Source organism: Podarcis vaucheri, assembly GCF_965113315.1.
Source record: "Podarcis vaucheri genome assembly, chromosome: 4".
Lineage (NCBI taxonomy): Eukaryota > Metazoa > Chordata > Lepidosauria > Squamata > Lacertidae > Podarcis > Podarcis vaucheri.
In genome coordinates, this window is record NC_138762.1 from 4190475 (window position 1) to 4214543 (window position 24069).

At 48.0% G+C, this 24069-nt stretch overlaps 2 protein-coding genes across 12 annotated transcripts in view; one reads left to right on the forward strand and one right to left on the reverse strand.

Annotated features, from left to right (window-relative positions):
• The window catches only part of LOC309530363 (uncharacterized protein), a 215866-nt gene that overhangs the window by 154926 nt on the left and 36871 nt on the right, over positions 1 to 24069 (reverse strand). The gene's annotated exons all lie outside the window — the stretch shown is intronic.
• Positions 1 to 24069, forward strand: part of LOC309530330 (uncharacterized protein) — a 64640-nt gene that overhangs the window by 29241 nt on the left and 11330 nt on the right. For 5 of the 10 annotated variants that reach the window (XM_082219186.1, XM_082219178.1, XM_082219185.1 and 2 more), the window contains 3 exons: positions 4131 to 4212; positions 4683 to 4765; positions 4885 to 5011. In XM_082219186.1, the coding sequence (XP_082075312.1) occupies positions 4131 to 4212; positions 4683 to 4765; positions 4885 to 5011 (292 nt within the window). Of the gene's footprint in view, positions 1 to 898; positions 989 to 3235; positions 3729 to 4130; positions 4213 to 4682; positions 4766 to 4884; positions 5012 to 24069 lie in introns of those variants that run through there. The other 5 variants (XM_082219183.1, XM_082219181.1, XM_082219182.1 and 2 more) reach the window with 4 other exon arrangements.

A 24069-nucleotide genomic window follows, 5' to 3' on the forward strand; every position in this document is an offset into this window, starting at 1 on the left:
TTTGTTTGACACATAAAAATCTGGCTGCTCCCAAAGACTTGTCTGTCTGTCTCTGCACCACAACACTGCTTTGGAACGGCTTCTTTCTGATTGGTGGTTAAAATGACTATTGGCTGGTGCTGGTGCTTGAGGATGATGAAAGGTGCTTAACGAAAAAAGCTTGGTTTACAAAAAATTCCCTAAAGCCACGTTTCTCGGGCTAGGCTGGCTCTTAACAGCTTCTGATCAGTTTACTTGAGAGATTGCCTTCCCCCATGTATTCCCAGGTCAACTGCTTTGAGAAAACTGGCACAGTTACTGGTTCCACCTAGAACACCTGTACGAGTGAGAAAGCAAAGTTTTAGTGTGGCGACACAGGTAGACTTTGGAACTCCTTGCCTGCAGTTCTTTTTCCTGCTTTTCTTTTTGGCAAGCCCATCCAGATATTTAAAATGTGGACATGTATTTTAATCTGACTCTCAGCAAACGGTTCATTTGTAATTATTTCTAAATATTTTAAATAGTTGTGTGTAACTTCTTTTACTGATGAAAAAAAATTCTGTATGTGTGTGTGTGTGAAACCGGGTACCACCTGCCCTTGCTATGCCTCTGGAGCTGGAGCTGCAGAATTGGTCCTTTTCCCTGCAAGCTGCTCCTCCACTTTCCGGCCAAGGGAGGGAGATGCTCAGAGTCCAGCCAAGAGCCTAACCCCCCAAAGGGTATCTGGGCATTGGAGTAGCCAGGGGGGGCAGCTGCCCCCCGAAATCCATAAGAAATAATAAGAATCTGAGGATCTGCCAAGCGAGAGAGGGCTGAGCTGGAGGGACTCGGCTTGGCAAGGGTTAAAGGGAACCGAGCTGCCTTCCTAGAGAGGACAGGAAGCAAGGGGGGGCCAGGTCCTCCAGAGCCAAGGCCCCTCCCTCCTCAGTCCTTTCCTGCAAGGAGGGGGGGGGTGTTGCTTTGGTGTGTCTCCTGCAAGGGCTGCCTCGCTCTCCCCTCCTGGGATCTGGTGAGTCTCCTCTCTCTCTGGGATCTGGTGAGTCTCCTCTCTCTCTGGGATCTGGTGAGTCTCCTCTCTCTCTGGGATCTGGTGAGTCTCCTCTCTCTCTGGGATCTGGTGAGTCTCCTCTCTCTCTGGGATCTGGTGAGTCTCCTCTCTCTCTGGGATCTGGTGAGTCTCCTCTCTCTCTGGGATCTGGTGGGGGTCCCAGGGCTGCAGCAGGGGAGGGGGCCTGGGGGGGCTGATCAGGGAGGAGAGGGTCCTGCCAGGGAGGGGCCAGGTCTGCCACGCTCTCCTTCCTGCAGATCTGAGGATCCCAAACTCATTTGACCCTCCGCCCCCCCTTTCAGAAGAAATCTCCCTTCTTTAAACAAAGGAGTCCCTGGGACTTTAACTCTGTGTGACGTCGCTCAGCCTCATTGCACAACAGAGGGAACATCTGCAAATGGTTTTCCAAACTGGACGAGGAGGTGGACTAGCCCCCCCCCCAAAAAAAAAAGGTGGGAGAGAAAGGCCAGGAATAAAGAGAGGGATCCCAGTTTCCCAGAGTCTGGCTGCTGCATTGGAGACCAGTTTCCCAGTGTCTCCCAGGGCAGCTCCCCACGGAGGCCACTGCAGCAATCCCCTCGCACCCAGAGCAGGGCATCCCAGGACCACATCCTCTCTCTCCCAAAGGGATTGTTGCTGGCAAAGCAGCCGGAAATGGGCGCTGCTACTCCCTGAGCCTCCAGGGACCTTGGCATCATTGTCTCTCTGTGTGTTAAGCTATCTAAGAGAATTATTATTATTATTATTATTATTATTATTATTATTATTTATTTCCTGCCTAAATTTCAAGGGAGATGTATTTGACCCCACCCACCTGGCCCTCTGGGGTTTTCCAGATACATACCTGGCCCAAAGAGCAAAGAAAAAGGGACCCCCACCCCAGGAGTCTGCCTTGAGAGCAGCAGAGAGTCCAAGTTCAAGAAAGGAGACAGAAGCAGGGGAGTGGGGGTGGGGGGAGCAACTCCTGAGGACCCCCAGGTGAGGACCCCCACTAGAGCCAAGCATCCATTATTCACAAGGTACAAATGACTTCCTTGTCAGTCAGGTCTGACTTCATGCATTGACTGGATGGCAGGAGAAACCAGCCTGATTCTTCTCCCAGAAATCCCTTCCGTTGCCTCCACATTTTGCATTGCAATCTTCCTTCTAGGATGGCTAGAGGCTGCTTCCTCCTCCTCCTCCTCCTCCTCTTCCTCCTCTTCCTCCTCTTTCTTCTCCTTTTTAGAAAGGCCCTTTCCACCTGGTCTAGGGGGTGAGGCCAAGACTCACCCAGCCCTACTGTGTTAAATATCTATTCTGTAGTTGACCTCCTTTGTAATGTTGTATTTTGATATCTTTAAGAGAGTATTTGTTTCCTCTTATGTTGCTTTGACTATAGTCTATATATTTGACTTTCTTTACCTTGTTTTATTTCTATTTTATTGATTTTGTGGGGTGTGAAACTGCAGTCAAGTAGAACATTCCTACAGTGGACACATTAGGGGATGTTTTCTACCACTCAGAAGAAGACTTCCTGTTTCCTCCTGAGCTGGGACAGGCTTCCACTACATGTGACTTGAAGAGGGTGCAGTCTGTTGTACTAGCATGGAGGAGCGCATGGCCTCCATCTTCTGATCAGTGTGTCTTCTCCATTTTGTATGTTGCTGTGTGTTTGGGGAAGTGACTCCTTAGTGGCAGTCATTTGGGACTAAGTTCTTTATGGAATAGTTCTAGTTGTTATGTAACAACCTGCCTGTCTGTGAACGTGAACGAATCTGTGAGTAAACTTTTATATTAACGTGAATCAGATTATTGTGCTTATTCATTTAAAAGGGATTGGAATGGATTTTACCAGGAAGGAATCTTTAATAGTAAGAGTCAGATGAGTCAGCAACAAGCTGATCGCTGCGTAATCTAAAAAAGGGGGATGTATGGAACTAGAATATGGAACTTGCTAGTGCGTGTTAGGAAGGATATCATTCAATAATATATCCTCTTCTGCCTCCCTAATTATCCCCACAGATTTAGTATGCTATAAACCGCTTTGAGATTTCTCTTTAAAATATGAAGTGTTATAGAAATTTAAATAAATAAAATAGCTCATGGTTTGGGCTGTGGTGCAGTCCAGCCGTGGTTCCCTCCAAGACTCATCCATGCTTGCTCAGGGAACCTTTTTCTTCTCCTGATATTAGACAGCTTTTGTAACTGAACCATGTATTTGCTTTGCAGGATTTGCTAGAGCTTCTCATTCAGACGGACAGAACTTAGCAGAAGACCAAAGGGTTCCTTCCGATCTCCCAGAGGCTTCCTGAGAGCACAGATGGATGAGCGAGACTCAGCTGGCCCTGAAGCAGGAAGAGGCCATGCCATCCAAACTGGGAGCAGTGGGGGATTCTGGGAAAGCTCTGTGCAGAAGATCCTGGGTGAGGAGGACACCCTCCGCTCAGAGGTGCAGAGCCGGCAGGTGAGACAGTTCTGCTGCCAGGAGGCCAAAGGACCCCGAGAGGTTTGCAGCCGACTCTACCACCTTGACCATCAGTGGCTGAAGCCAGAAAGGCACACGAAAGCTGAGATGCTGGATCTTGTGATCTTGGAGCAGTTCCTGGCTGTCCTTCCCCTGGAGATGGAGAGCTGGGTGAGGGAATGCGGAGCGGAGACCAGTTCCCAGGCGGTGGCCCTGGCCGAAGGTTTCCTCCTGAGTCAGGCAGAGGAGAGAAAGCAGGTGAGAGAGACTTTCCTCTGGATACTCCAAAGGGGCTCCAAACAGGACAGAGAACATCCCATAATGCTCTACTGTTGGCCCATTCTTTTTCTGGGATGGCATCCATGAAATGAGATCTGACACTTTTAAAGCTGCTGGCCCTGAGATTCGTTTTTTAATCATAGAATCATAGAATCATAGAGTTGGAAGAGACCACAAGGGCCATCGAGCCCAACCCCCTGCCAAGCAGGAAACACCATCAGAGCACTCCTGACATATGGTTGTCAAGCCTCTGCTTAAAGACCTCCAAAGAAGGAGACTCCACCACACTCCTTGGCAGCAAATTCCACTGTCGAACAGCTCTTACTGTCAGGAGTAATCATTCACCCCATTCTCTGTTTTGAATCCTTGTTTCTTTTTCAGGGAAAGGATCTCTTTGCAGAAATGGACCTGGATTCCTGTGAGGCAGAGAGGCCTCCGTTGGACACCAGAGAGAGGCCACTGGGTAAGGAGGAAGGAGTTTTTTCTCTGTTTAATAATAATAATAATAATAATAATAATTTTTATTTATACCCCGCCCTCTCCAGCCAAGGCTGGGCTCAGGGCGGCTAACAAGCAATAATAAAAACAAGTTGAATGATTACAACTTAAAAACAAAATTAAAATACAACATTAAAATATTGAAACATTAAAATATTAAAATCTCATTTAGTTTAGTTTAGTCTCATTTTGCTGGTTTTCCCAACTCATCTGTGGGTTTTTTCCATATTTTGTTGGGGGAGATAGTTGGGACCAAGAGCCCAGAGGAGGGGAGATATATTTTTTTCACAACTAACATCTCTAATGCACCCAAATATCCAAATGCACTCAGCAGGTGAGACTTTCTCAAAGGCCCCTGTGTAGTTTGAGATGCACTGATTCACCTGTGAGAGAAGCAAGCACTCTGGGCCTCCCCCTTACCTTTTCCTCTTGCAGGTGACAGAATGATGCCCGCAAGACCTCTTCATCCATCTTTTCTTAGGGAGAGAATGGAAGCAGGGGCTGTGGATCCAGATCAGGTCAGGGGAAGCTGCCTTGTGGGGACAGAGGCCAAGGGGTGGAACAATGTCCTAGCTCAAGGAGTGGTGGTGAACAACAGTGTTGTCTCAGAGGAGGACATTTCCCTTTTTTCTTTCAGGGTCCAGTGTGCTTTGAAGATGTCGCTGTTCGTTTCACGGACGAGGAGTGGGCGTTGCTGGATCCTGACCAGAGAGCTCTGCATAAGGACGTCATGGAGGAGAATCATGGGATCGTGGCCACTCTTGGTAAGAATCCCATTGGAATCATAATCATCTGTTTTTAAATTCAAATCAGCTCTCTGTGATGAATCTCATATATTTTCACAGAACTCAATAGCGCCCCCTTAAGACTCCTGGGATTACAATATTGCAACTTCTAAACAAGGATCTGTCTGGTCTGAACTCCCCAGGCCATTTTAACTGTAAATTTCAGAGTTGTTAGGGAAGTTAAAGTAGCTTATCGAATCACAGGTTCCCCTATGGATGTCGGTTGATCCCCGTTAATTAATGCAAGCAACCCTTCAGAAAACCTTCCATCTAACCCACTTGTGTTATTCCTCTATTACCAGAGTTAACAAGTATTCTTCCTTTATTTCTCCCTGAGACACTAATCCATTACTCTTCATTCCAGATAGTGATGGACTGGAAATCAAGGACAAGGGTGACCATGACAAAATCCCCACAATGGAGAAGCTGTATAAATATCTTGAAAGTGGAAAAAGTTCCAATTCCACTTCCCATCAAGGAAATCTCATTAGGAAGAAACCCTATCACTGTGTGGAATGTGGAAAGAGCTTCAGGAACAGCTCCGATCTCACTTACCATCAAAGAATTCATACAGGGGAGAAACCCTATCAGTGTGTGGAATGTGGAAAGAGCTTCAGAAATATCTCCTCTCTCACTTCCCATCAAGGAATTCATACAGGGGAGAAACCCTATCAGTGTGTGGAATGTGGAAAGAGCTTCACTGATAGCTCCTCTTTCACTTCCCATCAAAGAATTCATACAGGGGAGAAACCCTATCAGTGTGTGGAATGTGGAAAGAGCTTCAGTCATATCTCCTCTTTCACTTCCCATCAGAGAATTCATACAGGGGAGAAACCCTATCAGTGTGTGGAATGTGGAAAGAGCTTCAGTCAGAGAGCCAATCTCACTAAGCATGAAAGAATTCATACAGGGGAGAAACCCTATCAGTGTGTGGAATGTGGAAAGAGTTTCAGTCAGAGATTCAATCTCACTAAGCATGAAAGAATTCATACACTGCACATTCAGTGTGCAGAATGTGGAAAAAGCTTTGGTCAGAGCTCCCATCTCACTAAGCATCAAAGAATTCATACAGGGGAGAAACCCTATCAGTGCGTGGAATGTGGAAAGAGCTTCAGTAGGAACACCGATCTCACTTCCCATCAGAGAATTCATACAGGGGAGAAACCCTATCAGTGTGGGGAATGTGGAAAGAGCTTCAGTAGGAAAACCGATCTCACTTCCCATCAGAGAATTCATACAGGGGAGAAACCCTATCAGTGTGGGGAATGTGGAAAGAGCTTCAGTAGGAACACCGATCTCACTTACCATCAGAGAATTCATACAGGGGAGAAACCCTATCAGTGTGTGGCATGTGGAAAGAGCTTCAGTATAAACTCTAATCTCACTAGGCATCAGAGAATTCATACAGGAGGAAAACCCTATCAGTGTGTGGAATGTGGAAAGAGCTTCACTGATAGCTCCAGTTTCACTTCCCATCACAGAATCCATACAAATTTTGCAAAACCCTTCATTATACAGCTTTCAGTTCCAGTGAAAAGCTCATCTCTTTAACCAGCCCTTTGGCTAATTGACATCTAATGCCCTTTTAAAATGTGGTGGGGAGGTGGGGGTTACAGGTTTTGGGGTGTGTGTTTTGTGTTTTCATTGTGTGATTTTATGTTGTAACTGTCCTGTGACCTGTGAGTGTAGGGAATGGGAGCCAACTCTTAGAGTCTGAGGGGTCTTTGTTAGGATATTTCCGTTCCACCTTAAAAGGGAGCAGGCTTTGAGAGTCACAGAGTCTGCGTATTTCCTGTTCACAGGATGTTTATGTTTGCTGTTGCTTTCGTTTTCTCTCTGTGTGTCGTAGACACTAAAGCAGGCAGTCGTTTTTCTGTGTTCTGATCAACGCTGAATAAACTTGTAAATAATGCTCTCCTGAGTGCGACTTCCGCTGTGCATACAGAGTATGGATGACTGATTCTAAGTCCATTAAGTTCACAAAGAGTGTTGAGTACAATCCTAAGTGGGGGGGAAATGTGGGAATTTTCCAGAGTTACCCAGAGGAGGATGAAGGTGATGTCAAAGAAGCAGCTAAAGCTGAGGAAGCTGCTGAGGAAGATGATGACCAGAGTTCGGATTCCAGTTCAGCGGGCAGCGCTGCTGCTGGTGTCAGTGACAGTGATGACACAGCAGAGTACAAGAGCGCAAAGGCCTCAGTCAGACCATCTGATGCGTCTGACAATGAACTGGAAAAACCACTGTTCACCATTGGTCACTTTTCTCCTAAGAAAGAGGAGATGAGTCCAGAAGACTTGCGTCTAGTACACAGATCTGAGAGAGCCACGAAGGGCAGACCTCCAAAGAGATTTGCTGGTGAGTTCTAAGACAGCAACTGCTGTTCTTAGTAGCTCAGAGAAGGTGTTGGAACCTTCAAGCTTCAAAGAGGTTCAGGAGTTAACCTCTAAAGATGCTGAGCCTTGGCTTAATGCCATGGGAGTTGGTACCGGTGGTCCCAGGGATGAGACTGGTTGGCAGCAAATGGGTCTTCAAGGCTAAGACAGACCAGAATGGCAAGGTTGTCAGACACAAAGCCAGATTGGTTGCCAGAGGTTTTTCACAGGTACCAGGACAGGATTACCACGAGACCTACTCTCCCACAGTCAAATATGAGAGCATTCGGCTGATGCTCAAGATTGCTGCAGAGGAGAAACTGCATGTTTCCCATCATGACATTAATGCAGCTTTTTTGTACGGGGTTTTGGGGGAGGAACTGTATATGCTTCCACCTGACGGGATGCAGATACAAAAGGGAATGGTCTGTAAACTGCGGAAATCCTTATATGGTCTCAAGCAGAGTGCCAGGTGTTGGAACACAAAACTCACTGAGACGTTGCTTTCTCTAGGTTTTCACCAGGGCAAAGCTGATCCATGTGTGTTTGTCAAGGAGGAGGGGCAAAACAAACTGTATTGTTTATGTTTTGTTGATGATCTTCTGATGTTTTGTAAGAATTAGGCTTTGTACCAAAGCACCCTAGCTCAGCTGAAGGAGCACTTTGACATGAAGGATCTTGGTGAGGTATCCAACTATCTTTCTCTGCAGGTGGAGAGGGACCAAGCAGGTAATTTTCTGGTACACCAAACACAGAAAATTGCTGATGTATTAACCAGGTTGAATTTGGTTGATGCAAACCCAGCAGACACACCGATGGTGACAGGTTACCAGGTAGATAGTACTGCTGAAGCGTTTTCTGACACAACGCTGTACAGATGCATTCTAGGCAAGTTGAATTTCATTGCTAGATGCTCAAGACCTGACATTGCTGTAAGCGCTAACCTGCTTAGCAGACATGCTAACAATCCTACTGTTCAGGATTGGAAAGCTCTGAAGCGCATAGCCCGCTATTTGAAAGGGACTTTGCACTACAGGCTGAGGTTCACCAGTCAGAAGACTGGAGGTCTTGAAATCTTTGCAGATGCAAGTTTTGGAAGTGACACCACGGATGGTACAAGCACTTCTGGAGTATGCTACATGTGCAACCACTGTCTGTTTGACTGGTTGTGCAAAAAGCAGACGACAGTGAGCCTAGGTTCCTGTGAAGCAGAACTCAATGCTCTGTCATTTTCACTCATGGATTGTGAATGGTTGATGCAACTGTTTAAGGACATCAGAGTTTCTGTGAAATGTCCTGTACAAGTGAATCAAGACAATAGATCGTGTTTGGCTTTGCTGAACTCAGAGAGTTTCAAGCAAAGAACCAGGTACTTTCAGATTAAGCTACATTGTGCAAGAGAGTGTATTCAGAAAGGACTCATTCAGGTGTCCTACATGCCAGGAAATGAAATTCCTGCTGATCTGTTGTCTAAGGTTGTTAACAGAGAACAACTTAAGGTTTACGTACAAAGGTTGCAATTGGGTTGAACCACAGGTACTACAGGTTACACAGAAAGGGGGAGGATGTTAGGATATTTCCGTTCCACCTTAAAAGGGAGCAGGCTTTGAGAGTCACAGAGTCTGCGTATTTCCTGTTCACAGGATGTTTATGTTTGCTGTTGCTTTCGTTTTCTCTCTGTGTCGTAGACACTAAAGCAGGCAGTCATGTTTTTCTGAGTTCTGATCAACGCTGAATAAACTTGTAAATAATGCTCTCCTGAGTGCGACTTTGGCTGTGCATTATCTGCTGATAGAGTGTACAAGAGCTCTGGAATGTGGCAAGACATTTTCTAGAAACTCATGTCGCTAATTGCTGATACTGCGTGCCTACGGGAGATCGATGGATCGTCCGGCAGGCGGTTTGGGGCCATGATGGACTTTGTCTCCCTGGCAGTATCCCAACAGTCTTTGCCCCCAATAAGATATGTGAGGGGGCCACCCCCCAGTTCATAGGAATAGCCATTCAAATGGCATGCATGAACCGCATCCTGTGACTGTTTAACCGAGGCGTGACTTACTAAACCTCTCCTATATTTTATTCAAGTTGGCACCCCTGCTATAGGGCTCTATAGAAATGAAATAAATGCATAAATAAAACAAAACCATCTTGGTTAGTCAGCCCGGACTTTGAAAGTCATCTAATCTCCCTTGCTGTGTTATACTGTATTGTTTAATTAGTGTTTTTATGGAGCAGTCAAGTAATTTCGTTGTCCCCGAAGGGGGCAATGACAATAAAGATATTATTATTATTATTATTATTATTATTATTATTATTATTATTATTATTATTATTATTTTGCACATGTTCCAGCTTGTCAATATCCTTATTATTATTATCATTTTTAAAAAAATTGTGCCCATCATCTGAAGATTTCATGGTGATTCACAACATAAACAGACAGGTTGAAAGCATGGCTTTGTCAAAAACAAGTCAAGCTAGAGAAATCTCTCTTTTTTCTTTTTCTTTTTTTGGATGGAGTTACAGACTGTTTCTAAGGGGACTGCTGTGGAAATAATGCATCTCCATTTCAGTAAGGCTTTTGACAAAGTCCCCCGTGATATTTATGTGAGGAAGCTGGTAAAATGAGGCTGAACAAGGTAACTGTTAGGTGGATTTGACTGACCGATCCCAAAGAGGACTCCTTCATGGTTCCTCCTCATCCTGGGGAAAAGTGACAAGAGGGGTGCTGCAGGGTTCTGTCCTGGGCCCGTTGTTGTTCAACGTCTTTATAAATGTCTTGGATGAAGGAACTGAGGGGATGCTCATCACATTTGCAGACGACACCAAAAGGGGAGCGGAGGCCAATGTGGCAGAAGGCAGAATCAGATCAAGGGCAGGAATAGTACCACTTTCTTCTGCCTTGGTCAGGCCCCACCTAGAATACTGTGTTCAATTCTGGGCTCCACAGTTTCAGTATCTTAAATTTTGTTTGCCAGGGGAAATCAAGAAGGCGAGGGGACACAATCCATATTCCTTTTATAACATGTGGCCAATTTTATTGAATATGTAAATTGTTAAAACTGTTGCTGGAATCCACCCAGCACGCATGGGGAGATGTGGCGTATCCGTGTGTGGAATGCGGAAAGCGTTTCAGCTTTAGCTCCTCTCTCGCTTCCCACCAAAGAATTCATACAGGGGAGAAACCCTGTCAGTGTGTGGAATGTGGAAAAAGCTTCAGTAAGAGCTCCTATCTCTGTGCCCATCAAAAAAATCATACGACGAGTGGAAAAAACCTCCTTTCTGCAGCTTTAAGCGCCAGGGAAAAACACACCTCTTTAACCAGACCTTTGGCTGATTTACATCTAATTCTCTTTTAAAATGTGGTGGGGAGGTGGGGGTTACAGGTTTTGGGGTTTGTGTTTTGTGTTTTCATGTTGTGATTTTATGTTGTAACCATCCTGAGAACTGTGGGTGTAGGTGTCTGGTCATGTGGGATTGCTATGAGGAATTATGAAAAATGAAGCAAGCTACTGTGTCAATGGTGAAAGCATCGCTTTGACTGGGTTTGGGTCATTGGCTTGATTTCTGATCGATCCCACAAGCCTCTGCATCTCTGCGCCATTTTCTCTATGTCTGTCAGTCACGTGTAAAGCATTCTAACACAGACCAGTTGCTTACCAGGCCTCCTGGGTACATAAAAATAAGGAGGTAGCTTTGATGTAGCTTTTGTTAATCTTTAGGTAGACCTCAGGGCCAGGAACAGAGTTCACATGGATGTGGTAAAATGCCTGTCTTTCCTTTTACTGCTGGGTTTATTACCACCGGGGTTTGTTAATTCCTCCTTGGTTTCTGTTTATTTAGCCTAAACGTGCATTGCTAACGAAACTTTGATTCTCACCGTGATCTGTTACATTGTGTTAGTATGGATGTTGGGAACCTGTGTTAAGTGTAGCCATGTTTCAATTTATGTTCTAGTTTATGAGCTGTATCTTCATGATTTATGTATTAGCTGTCCTTCTCTCCCAGTGGGGGACGGCATCTTACAAAACCATCAGTTTCTTAGAGCTGCCAACTCGGCTCCATGGTGTTCCGTTTGGATGATGGCGTTACCCCAGCGATGTGCTCATTCAAAGGGTGACAATTTCAGTGTTCCCTTTGGATAACAACAAATTCTGGGCAGGGAAATTGGGAGAGCCTCTGTCTATTTCAACACAATCTCTGGAGTGCTAGCTTTGTCCACTCCCTCCAATAACCAGAGCCACCTTCAGGCTCCTCTCATCATCTCATGCTCCCGTGGTGGCCAGCTTGGCGGGCTGCCAACTCCGCTCTACGGTGTTCTGTTTGGACAATGGAGTTACCTTTCAGATGTTCTCTGCAGTACAGGCATGGAGGGTTGTGAAAGCAAACCTCAAATCTGTGTAGAACAGTGTTTCCCAACCTTTTTTGGGCAAAGGCACACTTGTTTCATGAAAAAAATCTCGAGGCACACCACCATTACAGCCCCGTGACGTCAGCGTGCAGCGTCACGCCGGGAGGGACATGAATTGCTAGCAAATTACATAATCACCTCCTTGAGGGCTGGCTCATCTTCTCCGAAGGCAGAACCCCATTAATTAACAGGACAGACTCACACCATAGCCAAGACAAGGGGGAAAAACCTCAGTCATGCACATGTGGGGGCTAAATGAGGACGAAGACCGGGCAGAGAGCAGGGTTCAAATCACCCCACCTGGCCAGGACAATCCCTGGGTGCTCCCTTGGGCCACTCGCCTGACCCACTTCGCAGGGCTGTTGTTGCGAGGATAACACGGGGAGAACCACGCGCGCCCCCGGGAGCTCCTTGGAGGAGAAAGCGGGCAATGAATGCAATGTACGAAATATATGAGAGGCGACCAGGTTTTGCAGGTGAGGGGCCCCCGCCAGCCTCCGCTTCCAACACCCGGCGCAACGACGCCAAAGTTTCCCCCCGGGCTTGGCTCAGGGAGCAGCGCTGCTCCCCCCGGCTCCCCTTCGCCCTCCCGGCTCTCTCTGCCGCCCACTGGGGACCCCCCTCACCTGCCAAGTCCGGAGCGCCGGTGGGAGTTGCATGCATGCATGCAGGGCGCCGCGTTGCCATTGCATTGCACTGCACTCCATGCAACGCCTGCACGCATGCATTGCCTTGCACACCCGCCAAGGGGTCTCCCCGCGGTCCGATGCGTCCCTCCGGCGCGGATGCAGTATTGCAAAAATAAAAAAACCCCGACGCAGCCCTACCTGGGGGGCAGCCTCCGCCGCTCCGCCTCCGCGGGGATCCCCGGGCTCCATCCTGCCGCCCGATCTCCGCGGGGGCGCAGGCAGGCTGCGCGGGGTCTGCGCGGAAGAGCCCCTGCCCGCCCGGCCGCCGCCACTGCGCTCATTCCATGGCCGGGAGAAGAGCGCTTCAAGCAAAACGCCCGGCCCGCCAGGCCACGCTGGGAAACGTAGTTCGCGCACCCCGCGCGGGCGCGGAGCCCAAGGGCGAGGGGACTACGGATCCCGGCAGCCCCCGCGCCGGGGACGGAGGGGGAGAGGCCGGGTGCAGGGATGGAGGGACGGGTGGGCGAGCGAGTGAGTGGCAGCCGCCAAGCCTTGGCCGAGAGCCAGGAAGGGCCTCCCCGGAGGAGGAGGAGGAGGGAGGCGCAGGGCGGGAGGGAGGGAGGGAACCCCAGGGGTCATCTAGTGACGGCGACCCAATCAAAAATTTGACTTTAAAAAAAAAAATCTTTCGAATTTTTTAATTTTTCCCGCGGCACACCAGGCAACATCTCGCGGCACACTAGTGTGCCGCGGAACAGTGGTTGGGAAACACTGGTGTAGAAGATAAACATTGCCTTCAAGGTGTACACATTCTCTTTTCCATCAATTTCTTCTTCTGCAAAGCATTCCAAATCTCTGCCCCCAGCCTCCATACTGGTTGCATCCCAGTCTCTCCCCTTTTTCTCCTGGGGTTCCCAGTTCCCCCACGTCCTCACAATGTCGGGGCTCCTACTGCAGTTGCTGCCGCCAAGAGCCTCGCCTTTTCCATTCCCAACATCCCATTCTTCACGTGCCACCCTCATTCCACGTCACATACACCTTCATCTTCATTGCCACATCCAGCAACTGTACTCTGTTCACATGTTCACTGGCCGTTTGGAGCCAGGCTCCCCAGGGGTTGTGAGCCCCCCCCCAGTCCCTCTTGCTTGGATTATTGCGCAAAAAGGGGCTACATGACAAAATAGAGACTCGAAATGAGAAAAACTGCACTACAAGGGTTCAAGTTGCCATGGCTGCAAACTGCAGGGGGGGGGGAAATGAGACGAGGTGTACAGGTAATGGACAGGTGCACCTGCTTCAAAAGCCAAGGCTACAAAGGTGTACAGAAATGCGAAAATCAGTAAGGTGACAGGTAAAATGAATACAGCTGTGTACAGGTAAACAACAGATGAGGCCTGCTACAGCAAGTCAAGGCTACAAAGGTGTACAAACTGAGAAAATAAGTAAGGTAACAGTTAAACCAGTACAATCCAGTAAAGAAGGCCTGTAGCCCTTTTGAACCAGTGGGAAAACATGAGAAGCCTATGTGCAAAAGCTTATAGAGGAGGCCTGTTCAGAAGGCCTATAGCTTTAGCAGAAAGCGGTGGGGAAACATAGTGCAGGCCTGTTCAGAATGCCTATAGCTTTAGCAGAAAGCGGTGGGGAAACATAGTGCAGGCCTGTTCAGAATGCCTATAGCTTTAGCAGAAAGCGGTGGGGAAACATAGTGCAGGCCTGTTCAGAAGGCCTATAGCTTTAGCAGAAAGCGGTGGGGAAACATAGTTCAGGCACCAGAAATGTAAGGGACTCAGAATATCAATCAGAAATGAAAAGTCAGGCAGTAATATTTTTAAGAATAGTTTTTTTATATTTAATTTGGTTTCTGTCAGACAAAAAGCAAATTGGTGTATTTAGGAAAATGAGAAAATGCCCCCCGAACCCCAGATGTAGACAGGTTTTATATCCTTAGGCATAGCACAGTTCAGTCCCTCGGCATTCCCCTTAGTCAATGACTAATAATTTCCTATGGTTTCTAATGTATATTTATTAAAGTTCTACTAATGAGAATTGGTTCGGTTCCAAGTTGCCTTATCCACTAGGTGGCGCTGATGGCTTTAAAACTATTTGACCTACTTTGTTGATTCCAGTACATAACCCCTGACCATCTGCTTCCTGGAAAATGTACGAAGTAAGTCTGCGGTTTAACAACTTCTATAATTGGAGTCTTGTGGTCGGCATACGTCCTGTTGTTTGCTCGCTTGAGACTGTGTCAGGGGTTCGTTTCTCAGAAATAGTTTGGCCCCAAACTGGCAAACTTGCTGTAGGTGTAAGTTATTCTAACCGCAATTGCTTCTGTAAATGAGAGACAGAGAAATAGCTTTTGTTCTCTAAAATGTTCTCTAAAATGTTCTCACAGTATTCCAGTATTCCAAGGTGGGCCCGTGGCCTTCACTCCTTCAATAGCTTTAGCAGAAAGCGGTGGGGAAACATAGTTCAGGCCTGTTCAGAAGGCCTATAGCTTTAGCAGAAAGCGGTGGGGAAACATAGTTCAGGCCTGTTCAGGAGGCCTATAGCTTTAGCAGAAAGCGGTGGGGAAACATAGTTCTGGCCTGTTTAGAAGGCCTATAGCTTTAGCAGAAAGCGGTGGGGAAACATAGTTCAGGCCTGTTCAGAAGGCCTATAGCTTTAGCAGAAAGCGGTGGGGAAACATAGTTCAGACCTGTTCAGAAGGCCTATAGCTTTAGCAGAAAGCGGTGGGGAAACATAGTTCAGGCCTGTTCAGAAGGCCTATAGCTTTAGCAGAAAGCGGTGGGGAAACATAGTTCAGGCCTGTTCAGGAGGCCTATAGCTTTAGCAGAAAGCGGTGGGGAAACATAGTTCAGGCCTGTTCAGAAGGCCTATAGCTTTAGCAGAAAGCGGTGGGGAAACATAGTTCTGGCCTGTTCAGAAGGCCTATAGCTTTAGCAGAAAGCGGTGGGGAAACATAGTTCAGGCCTGTTCAGAAGGCCTATAGCTTTAGCAGAAAGCGGTGGGGAAACATAGTTCAGACCTGTTCAGAAGGCCTATAGCTTTAGCAGAAAGCGGTGGGGAAACATAGTTCAGGCCTGTTCAGAAGGCCTATAGCTTTAGCAGAAAGCGGTGGGGAAACATAGTTCTGGCCTGTTCAGAAGGCCTATAGCTTTAGCAGAAAGCGGTGGGGAAACATAGTTCAGGCCTGTTCAGAAGGCCTATAGCTTTAGCAGAAAGCGGTGGGGAAACATAGTTCAGGCCTGTTCAGAAGGCCTATAGCTTTAGCAGAAAGCGGTGGGGAAACATAGTTCTGGCCTGTTCAGAAGGCCTATAGCTTTAGCAGAAAGCGGTGGGGAAACATAGTTCAGGCCTGTTCAGAAGGCCTATAGCTTTAGCAGAAAGCGGTGGGGAAACATAGTTCAGGCCTGTTCAGAAGGCCTATAGCTTTAGCAGAAAGCGGTGGGGAAACATAGTTCAGGCCTGTTCAGAAGGCCTATAGCTTTAGCAGAAAGCGGTGGGGAAACATAGTTCAGGCCTGTTCAGAAGGCCTATAGCTTTAGCAGAAAGCGGTGGGGAAACATAGTTCAGGCCTGTTCAGAAGGCCTATAGCTTTAGCAGAAAGCGGTGGGGAAACATAGTTCTGGCCTGTTCAGAAGGCCTATAGCTTTAGCAGAAAGCGGTGGGGAAACATAGTTCTGGCCTGTTCAGAAGGCCTATAGCTTTAGCAGAAAGCGGTGGGGAAACATAGTTCTGGCCTGTTCAGAAGGCCTATAGCTTTAGCAGAAAGCGGTGGGGAAACATAGTTCAGGCCTGCTCAGAAGGCCTATAGCTTTAGCAGAAAGCGGTGGGGAAACATAGTTCAGGCCTGTTCAGAAGGCCTATAGCTTTAGCAGAAAGCGGTGGGGAAACATAGTTCAGGTCTGTTCAGAAGGCCTATAGCTTTAGCAGAAAGCGGTGGGGAAACATAGTTCAGGCCTGTTCAGAAGGCCTATAGCTTTAGCAGAAAGCGGTGGGGAAACATAGTTCAGGCCTGCTCAGAAGGCCTATAGCTTTAGCAGAAAGCGGTGGGGAAACATAGTTCAGGCCTGTTCAGAAGGCCTATAGCTTTAGCAGAAAGCGGTGGGGAAACATAGTTCCGGCCTGTTCAGAAGGCCTATAGCTTTAGCAGAAAGCGGTGGGGAAACATAGTTCAGGCCTGCTCAGAAGGCCTATAGCTTTAGCAGAAAGCGGTGGGGAAACATAGTTCAGGCCTGTTCAGAAGGCCTATAGCTTTAGCAGAAAGCGGTGGGGAAACATAGTTCAGGTCTGTTCAGAAGGCCTATAGCTTTAGCAGAAAGCGGTGGGGAAACATAGTTCAGACCTGTTCAGAAGGCCTATAGCTTTAGCAGAAAGCGGTGGGGAAACATAGTTCAGGCCTGTTCAGAAGGCCTATAGCTTTAGCAGAAAGCGGTGGGGAAACATAGTTCTGGCCTGTTCAGAAGGCCTATAGCTTTAGCAGAAAGCGGTGGGGAAACATAGTTCAGGCCTGTTCAGAAGGCCTATAGCTTTAGCAGAAAGCGGTGGGGAAACATAGTTCAGGCCTGTTCAGAAGGCCTATAGCTTTAGCAGAAAGCGGTGGGGAAACATAGTTCAGGCCTGTTCAGAAGGCCTATAGCTTTAGCAGAAAGCGGTGGGGAAACATAGTTCAGGCCTGTTCAGAAGGCCTATAGCTTTAGCAGAAAGCGGTGGGGAAACATAGTTCTGGCCTGTTCAGAAGGCCTATAGCTTTAGCAGAAAGCGGTGGGGAAACATAGTTCTGGCCTGTTCAGAAGGCCTATAGCTTTAGCAGAAAGCGGTGGGGAAACATAGTTCTGGCCTGTTCAGAAGGCCTATAGCTTTAGCAGAAAGCGGTGGGGAAACATAGTTCAGGCCTGCTCAGAAGGCCTATAGCTTTAGCAGAAAGCGGTGGGGAAACATAGTTCAGGCCTGTTCAGAAGGCCTATAGCTTTAGCAGAAAGCGGTGGGGAAACATAGTTCAGGTCTGTTCAGAAGGCCTATAGCTTTAGCAGAAAGCGGTGGGGAAACATAGTTCAGGCCTGTTCAGAAGGCCTATAGCTTTAGCAGAAAGCGGTGGGGAAACATAGTTCAGGCCTGCTCAGAAGGCCTATAGCTTTAGCAGAAAGCGGTGGGGAAACATAGTTCAGGCCTGTTCAGAAGGCCTATAGCTTTAGCAGAAAGCGGTGGGGAAACATAGTTCCGGCCTGTTCAGAAGGCCTATAGCTTTAGCAGAAAGCGGTGGGGAAACATAGTTCAGGCCTGCTCAGAAGGCCTATAGCTTTAGCAGAAAGCGGTGGGGAAACATAGTTCAGGCCTGTTCAGAAGGCCTATAGCTTTAGCAGAAAGCGGTGGGGAAACATAGTTCAGGTCTGTTCAGAAGGCCTATAGCTTTAGCAGAAAGCGGTGGGGAAACATAGTTCAGACCTGTTCAGAAGGCCTATAGCTTTAGCAGAAAGCGGTGGGGAAACATAGTTCAGGCCTGTTCAGAAGGCCTATAGCTTTAGCAGAAAGTGGTGGGGAAACATAGTTCAGGCCTGTTCAGAAGGCCTATAGCTTTAGCAGAAAGCGGTGGGGAAACATAGTTCAGGCCTGTTCAGAAGGCCTATAGCTTTAGCAGAAAGCGGTGGGGAAACATAGTTCAGGCCTGTTCAGAAGGCCTATAGCTTTAGCAGAAAGCGGTGGGGAAACATAGTTCAGGCCTGTTCAGAAGGCCTATAGCTTTAGCAGAAAGCGGTGGGGAAACATAGTTCAGGCCTGTTCAGAAGGCCTATAGCTTTAGCAGAAAGCGGTGGGGAAACATAGTTCAGGCCTGTTCAGAAGGCCTATAGCTTTAGCAGAAAGCGGTGGGGAAACATAGTTCAGGCCTGTTCAGAAGGCCTATAGCTTTAGCAGAAAGCGGTGGGGAAACATAGTTCAGGCCTGTTCAGAAGGCCTATAGCTTTAGCAGAAAGCGGTGGGGAAACATAGTTCAGGCCTGTTCAGAAGGCCTATAGCTTTAGCAGAAAGCGGTGGGGAAACATAGTTCAGGCCTGTTCAGAAGGCCTATAGCTTTAGCAGAAAGCGGTGGGGAAACATAGTTCAGGCCTGTTCAGAAGGCCTATAGCTTTAGCAGAAAGCGGTGGGGAAACATAGTTCAGGCCTGCTCAGAAGGCCTATAGCTTTAGCAGAAAGCGGTGGGGAAACATAGTTCAGGCCTGTTCAGAAGGCCTATAGCTTTAGCAGAAAGCGGTGGGGAAACATAGTTCAGGCCTGTTCAGAAGGCCTATAGCTTTAGCAGAAAGCGGTGGGGAAACATAGTTCAGACCTGTTCAGAAGGCCTATAGCTTTAGCAGAAAGCGGTGGGGAAACATAGTTCAGGCCTGTTCAGAAGGCCTATAGCTTTAGCAGAAAGCGGTGGGGAAACATAGTTCAGGCCTGTTCAGAAGGCCTATAGCTTTAGCAGAAAGCGGCGGGGAAACATAGTTCAGGCCTGTTCAGAAGGCCTATAGCTTTAGCAGAAAGCGGTGGGGAAACATAGTTCAGGCCTGTTCAGAAGGCTTATCGCCTTAGCAGAAAGTGGTGGGGAAACATAGTTCAGGCCTGTTCAGAAGGCCTATAGCTTTAGCAGAAAGCGGTGGGGAAACATAGTTCAGGCCTGTTCAGAAGGCCTATCGCCTTAGCAGAAAGCGGTGGGGAAACATAGTTCAGACCTGTTCAGAAGGCCTATAGCTTTAGCAGAAAGCGGTGGGGAAACATAGTTCAGGCCTGTTCAGAAGGCTTATCGCCTTAGCAGAAAGTGGTGGGGAAACATAGTTCAGGCCTGTTCAGAAGGCCTATAGCTTTAGCAGAAAGCGGTGGGGAAACATAGTTCAGGCCTGTTCAGAAGGCCTATAGCTTGAGCAGAAAGCGGTGGGGAAACATAGTTCAGGCCTGTTCAGAAGGCTTATCGCCTTAGCAGAAAGTGGTGGGGAAACATAGTTCAGGCCTGCTCAGAAGGCCTATAGCTTTAGCAGAAAGCGGTGGGGAAACATAGTTCCGGCCTGTTCAGAAGGCCTATAGCTTTAGCAGAAAGCGGTGGGGAAACATAGTTCAGGCCTGTTCAGAAGGCCTATAGCTTTAGCAGAAAGCGGTGGGGAAACATAGTTCCGGCCTGTTCAGAAGGCCTATAGCTTTAGCAGAAAGCGGTGGGGAAACATAGTTCAGGCCTGTTCAGAAGGCTTATCGCCTTAGCAGAAAGCGGTGGGGAAACATAGTTCAGGCCTGTTCAGAAGGCTTATCGCCTTAGCAGAAAGTGGTGGGGAAACATAGTTCAGGTCTGTTCAGAAGGCCTATAGCTTTAGCAGAAAGCGGTGGGGAAACATAGTTCAGGCCTGTTCAGAAGGCTTATCGCCTTAGCAGAAAGTGGTGGGGAAACATAGTTCAGGTCTGTTCAGAAGGCCTATAGCTTTAGCAGAAAGCGGTGGGGAAACATAGTTCAGGCCTGTTCAGAAGGCCTATCGCCTTAGCAGAAAGTGGTGGGGAAACATAGTTCAGACCTGTTCAGAAGGCCTATAGCTTTAGCTGAAAGCGGTGGGGAAACATAGTTCAGACCTGCTCAGAAGGCCTATAGCTTTAGCAGAAAGCGGTGGGGAAATGTAATGCAGTAACTTTTATGAAGGATTACACTGGTCAACAACAAATTTGTTGTCTGCGTTTTTTCAGTTGATTTAGGACGAATCTGATGCGCTGAATCCAAAAATCACATTGCTGTATATGCACAAGCTGCTCATCTGAGACACACAGAATTATAGCAGTCCTAGCCTTCACATTCTGTGACTCCCAAGCACGCGTTGGTGCTGCAGGGATGGGATTCTCAATCACCCCAAACAGTCTCTGATTCTGCAGCAGGGCCTTCATCTTTACAGACCAAGATGAATAATTGTCATTGGTCAGGAGGGGTGGAGAAGGCAAGCCTCCCCCCTTCTTGGCATTCATTTTGAGTCCTTGCATTGACTCTAAAAACACAAGCCTCTAAAATCCAATAGCTGGCTTCTTTACTTTTGACACCTGGCAACTCTGACACTGGCTGCGTTGGAAAGTCCCTTCCAGCAGTTCATGAGGACCTAGTCATAACAAACTTTGTTTTCGTCTCTCTGAAGCATAATCTGACTGTCCAGCCCTCTTGAGTAACTTTCCATTTCTCCTCTCTGAGGCACAGCCTTCTGAAGGACGTTGCCTAGCAACAGCGCATTCCTTTCCTCGGACAGGAAACCACAAGAATGCCTGGTATGCAGGCCTCTTCTAAGTTGGAGCTGCTTTCCCACACACGCTCTCCGTGAAGCAGAGAATGAATCATTCTGCATTCACACTTTTAAGCCCTTAAAAGTCTCATACCTTGAGTATCGGCTTGGCTGTCAGCTTCTTCTGGTCAGCTTCTGGCTGCAGAGAATCAGCCTCTCCCATTAGGCTTCCATGGAGCAGAGGAGGACAATTCCACAGCCTCTCATTCAGATGTCCGATGGATCGAAGAAAACAGCAACCATCCTCTGCTACCACTGTTGGAATTCTGCCTGGGTCAGAGGAATGTGCCACAGCGTAGGCACCGGCAGATATTCCTGTCGACCTCCCCGCGTCTCCACTCTGCTGATAAGCAGGCGAGGTCCCGGCGATTCATCTCAGATGTGTGAGAGGAACACACCGTTCTTCGTCTCTCCCCTTTGGTGTCCCCCAGTGAGGGGAAAGAAGCAGACAGAAAACTATTTACATCCTTTATTTCTGTCTCTCATTTCAGTACAGAGAAACACGTCTGCACTCGACAACAGCAAGAAGAAACTCCACCCATGTACTTCCAGTACAGGTCATATGACACACACACTGAGCTAACATCCGGTGCTCAGTACAGAATGGACTGCCCCTTTGTTTCCATGGTAACAGTCACAAACATCCTGTCTGGCTTTCCAGCCACAAGCAGCTGACTGAGCTGCTGGAGCCTTTGCTTGCTGCAGCATTGGTGCTTTATGGTAACATGGACCAATGGCAAGAAGAGTCTGAACTTTGGAATTCCCATGGTTTGGAGGGAATCGACAAACCATGTCACTGACTGCTACCTCTGCGCTGTTGATGTGACTGGGATCAACAGAAAGAACCGGAGCAGCCTCAAGTATCCTGATCTTCAATCTGTCAGGATTCAAGCCTATATAAATAGTAACTGGCAACTCTCCAGGCACCCGGCTTGATCTCCTGTTGACTTCCCTGTCTGCATTCCTCAGCAAGATCTAGGCAGAGATCACGATAGGCGATCCTTCTCAGCGTGAGAAGAACACCCCCTTTTTTTGTTGCCTCCCCCGGCAGGGGAAAGAGATAGACAGAAACGTATTTACATGCCTTTATTTCTGTCTCTGCAGCGTTACAAAAAACATGACTGCTCTCTTCAAACTCCAGCAGTCGAGAGACAAAAACTTCCTGTACTTCCTGTACAGCTCATATTACACTCTGAACTAATTCCGGTGCTTCGCACTGTGAATTGACTGTCCCTCTGTTTCCCACGGACAGTCCCAACATCATGTGGTGTTTTCAAGCTAGCAGCTCGCAGCTGCATTGCTTCTATATTGCAACACAATCACCACGTCGTGCTGTAGCTCATTGTGATGAAATTCCAGTGCCTATCTTCAGAGAACTTCCTGACATTAGTGACGAAGATGCCTCCAGTGTTGAAGGACATAAAGAAGAAGAAGTGGTTCTTGAAGATGATGCTCCACATCCATTTTCCCAAAAGGAGTTGAATGATCTAGTTCGCGACCTCAGCTTGTCAAAGGACTCTGCCGAACTGTTGGCATCCAGATTGAAGGAAAAAAACCTCCTTTCTGACAGTGCTCACATCAGCTTCTTCCTCAACAGGCATCAAGAGTACCTCCGTTTTTTCTTGGAAGAGAAGGACTTGGTGTACTGTGCAGATATTGCGCAGCTTCTGCTCAAGCTTGGAGTGCCACAGTACGAACCCAAAGATTGGAGACTGTTCATTGACAGCAGCAAGCGATCACTGAAATGTGTTCTGCTACACAACGGCAACCAGTTTGCCTCTATACCCCTGGCTCACTCGACTACACTGAAGGAGAACTGAAGCAGTGAAGTACCGTATTTTTCGCTCCATTGGACGCACCGGACCATAGGACGCACCGGACCATAGGAGGAGGAGAACAGGGGAAATTTTTTTTTATTGTTCTCCCCCTCTAAAACAAGGTGTGTTCAAGGTACATTCACCAGAGCTTGTGGGGCTGGCGGTGGGGGGAAGCGCTGCTTTCCCCCACCGCCAGCCTCAAAGATCCCTGAAGCCTTTGGAGCGCAGCGCCCCGCTGCCCTACAGAGGTTTGCGCGCAGCCGTCCCCAAGCTAGAGCAGCGAGACGGAGCCTTCCGTCTCGCTGTTCTGGCTTGGGAACAGCCTTGCTAGCTTCTGCAGGACAGCGGGGTGAAGGCATCCTGCTGCCCTGCAGAGGTTTGCGCGCAGCCGTCCCCAAGCTAGAGCAGTGAGACGGAGCCTTCCGTCTCGCTGTTCTGGCTTGGGAACAGCCTTGCTAGCTTCTGCAGGACAGCGGGGTGAAGGCACCCCGCTGCCCTGCAGAGGTTTGCGCACAGCCATCCCCAAGCTAGAGCAGCGAGACGGAGCGCTCCACAGTGCTCAGTATTCCTGTTCTGGCTTTGGGCTTAGCGACGCAGCCTGCATTCGCTCTATAGGACCACTCACATTTCCCCTTAATTTTTGGAGGGGAAAATGTGCGTCCTATAGAACAAAAAATATGGTATGTGCTGGAGAAAATTGGTTATGATCAGCATAAGAGGTTTATTTTTGTTGACCTGAAGATGGTGAACTTTTTGTTGGGACAACAGTCTGGCTTCACCAAGTACCCATGTTTTCTGTGCATGTGGGATAGTAGGGACCGTGCTCAGCATTACATGAAGAAGCACTGGCCTGTGTGGGAGGAATTGGTGCCTTGCAAAGAAAGGAGCGTCATCAACGACCCTCTGGTGGACAGAGACAGAATACTCTTCCCACCGCTGCACATCAAGCTTGGCTTAATCAAGCAGTTCACCAAGGCTCTGGACAAGGATGGTGACTGCTTCACTTACTTGCGGCAGGCTTTTCCAGGATTGACCATGGAGAAGTTGAAAGCTGGCATCTTTGACGGTCCTCAGATCCATCAGCTCATCAGAGACCCAGAGTTCGGAGACTCAATTAACGAAGTGGAATTGGAAGCGTGGAAGGCATTTGTTCTGGTAGTGAAGAACTTTCTTGGCAACAATAAGGCCAGAAACTACGCAGAACTTGTCACCAACATGCTGACTGCTTTCAGAAACCTGGGCTGCAACATGAGCATCAAGATGCACTACCTATTTTCACATGTGGACCGGTTTCCTGAGAACCTGGGTTCAATGAGTGACGAGCAGGGGAAGAGATTCCATCAGGACATGAAAGAGATGGAGACCAGGTATCAGGGTCGCTGGGACGCAGTCATGATGGCTGACTACTGTTGGACTCTGAAGAGAGACCTCCCTGCCGCTGAGCATTCCAGGAATTCCAAGAAATGGAAGTTCAAGCCCTGAAGTTTGAAAAATGGTGAAGCAACATGCAGTTTACGTGTACTTAC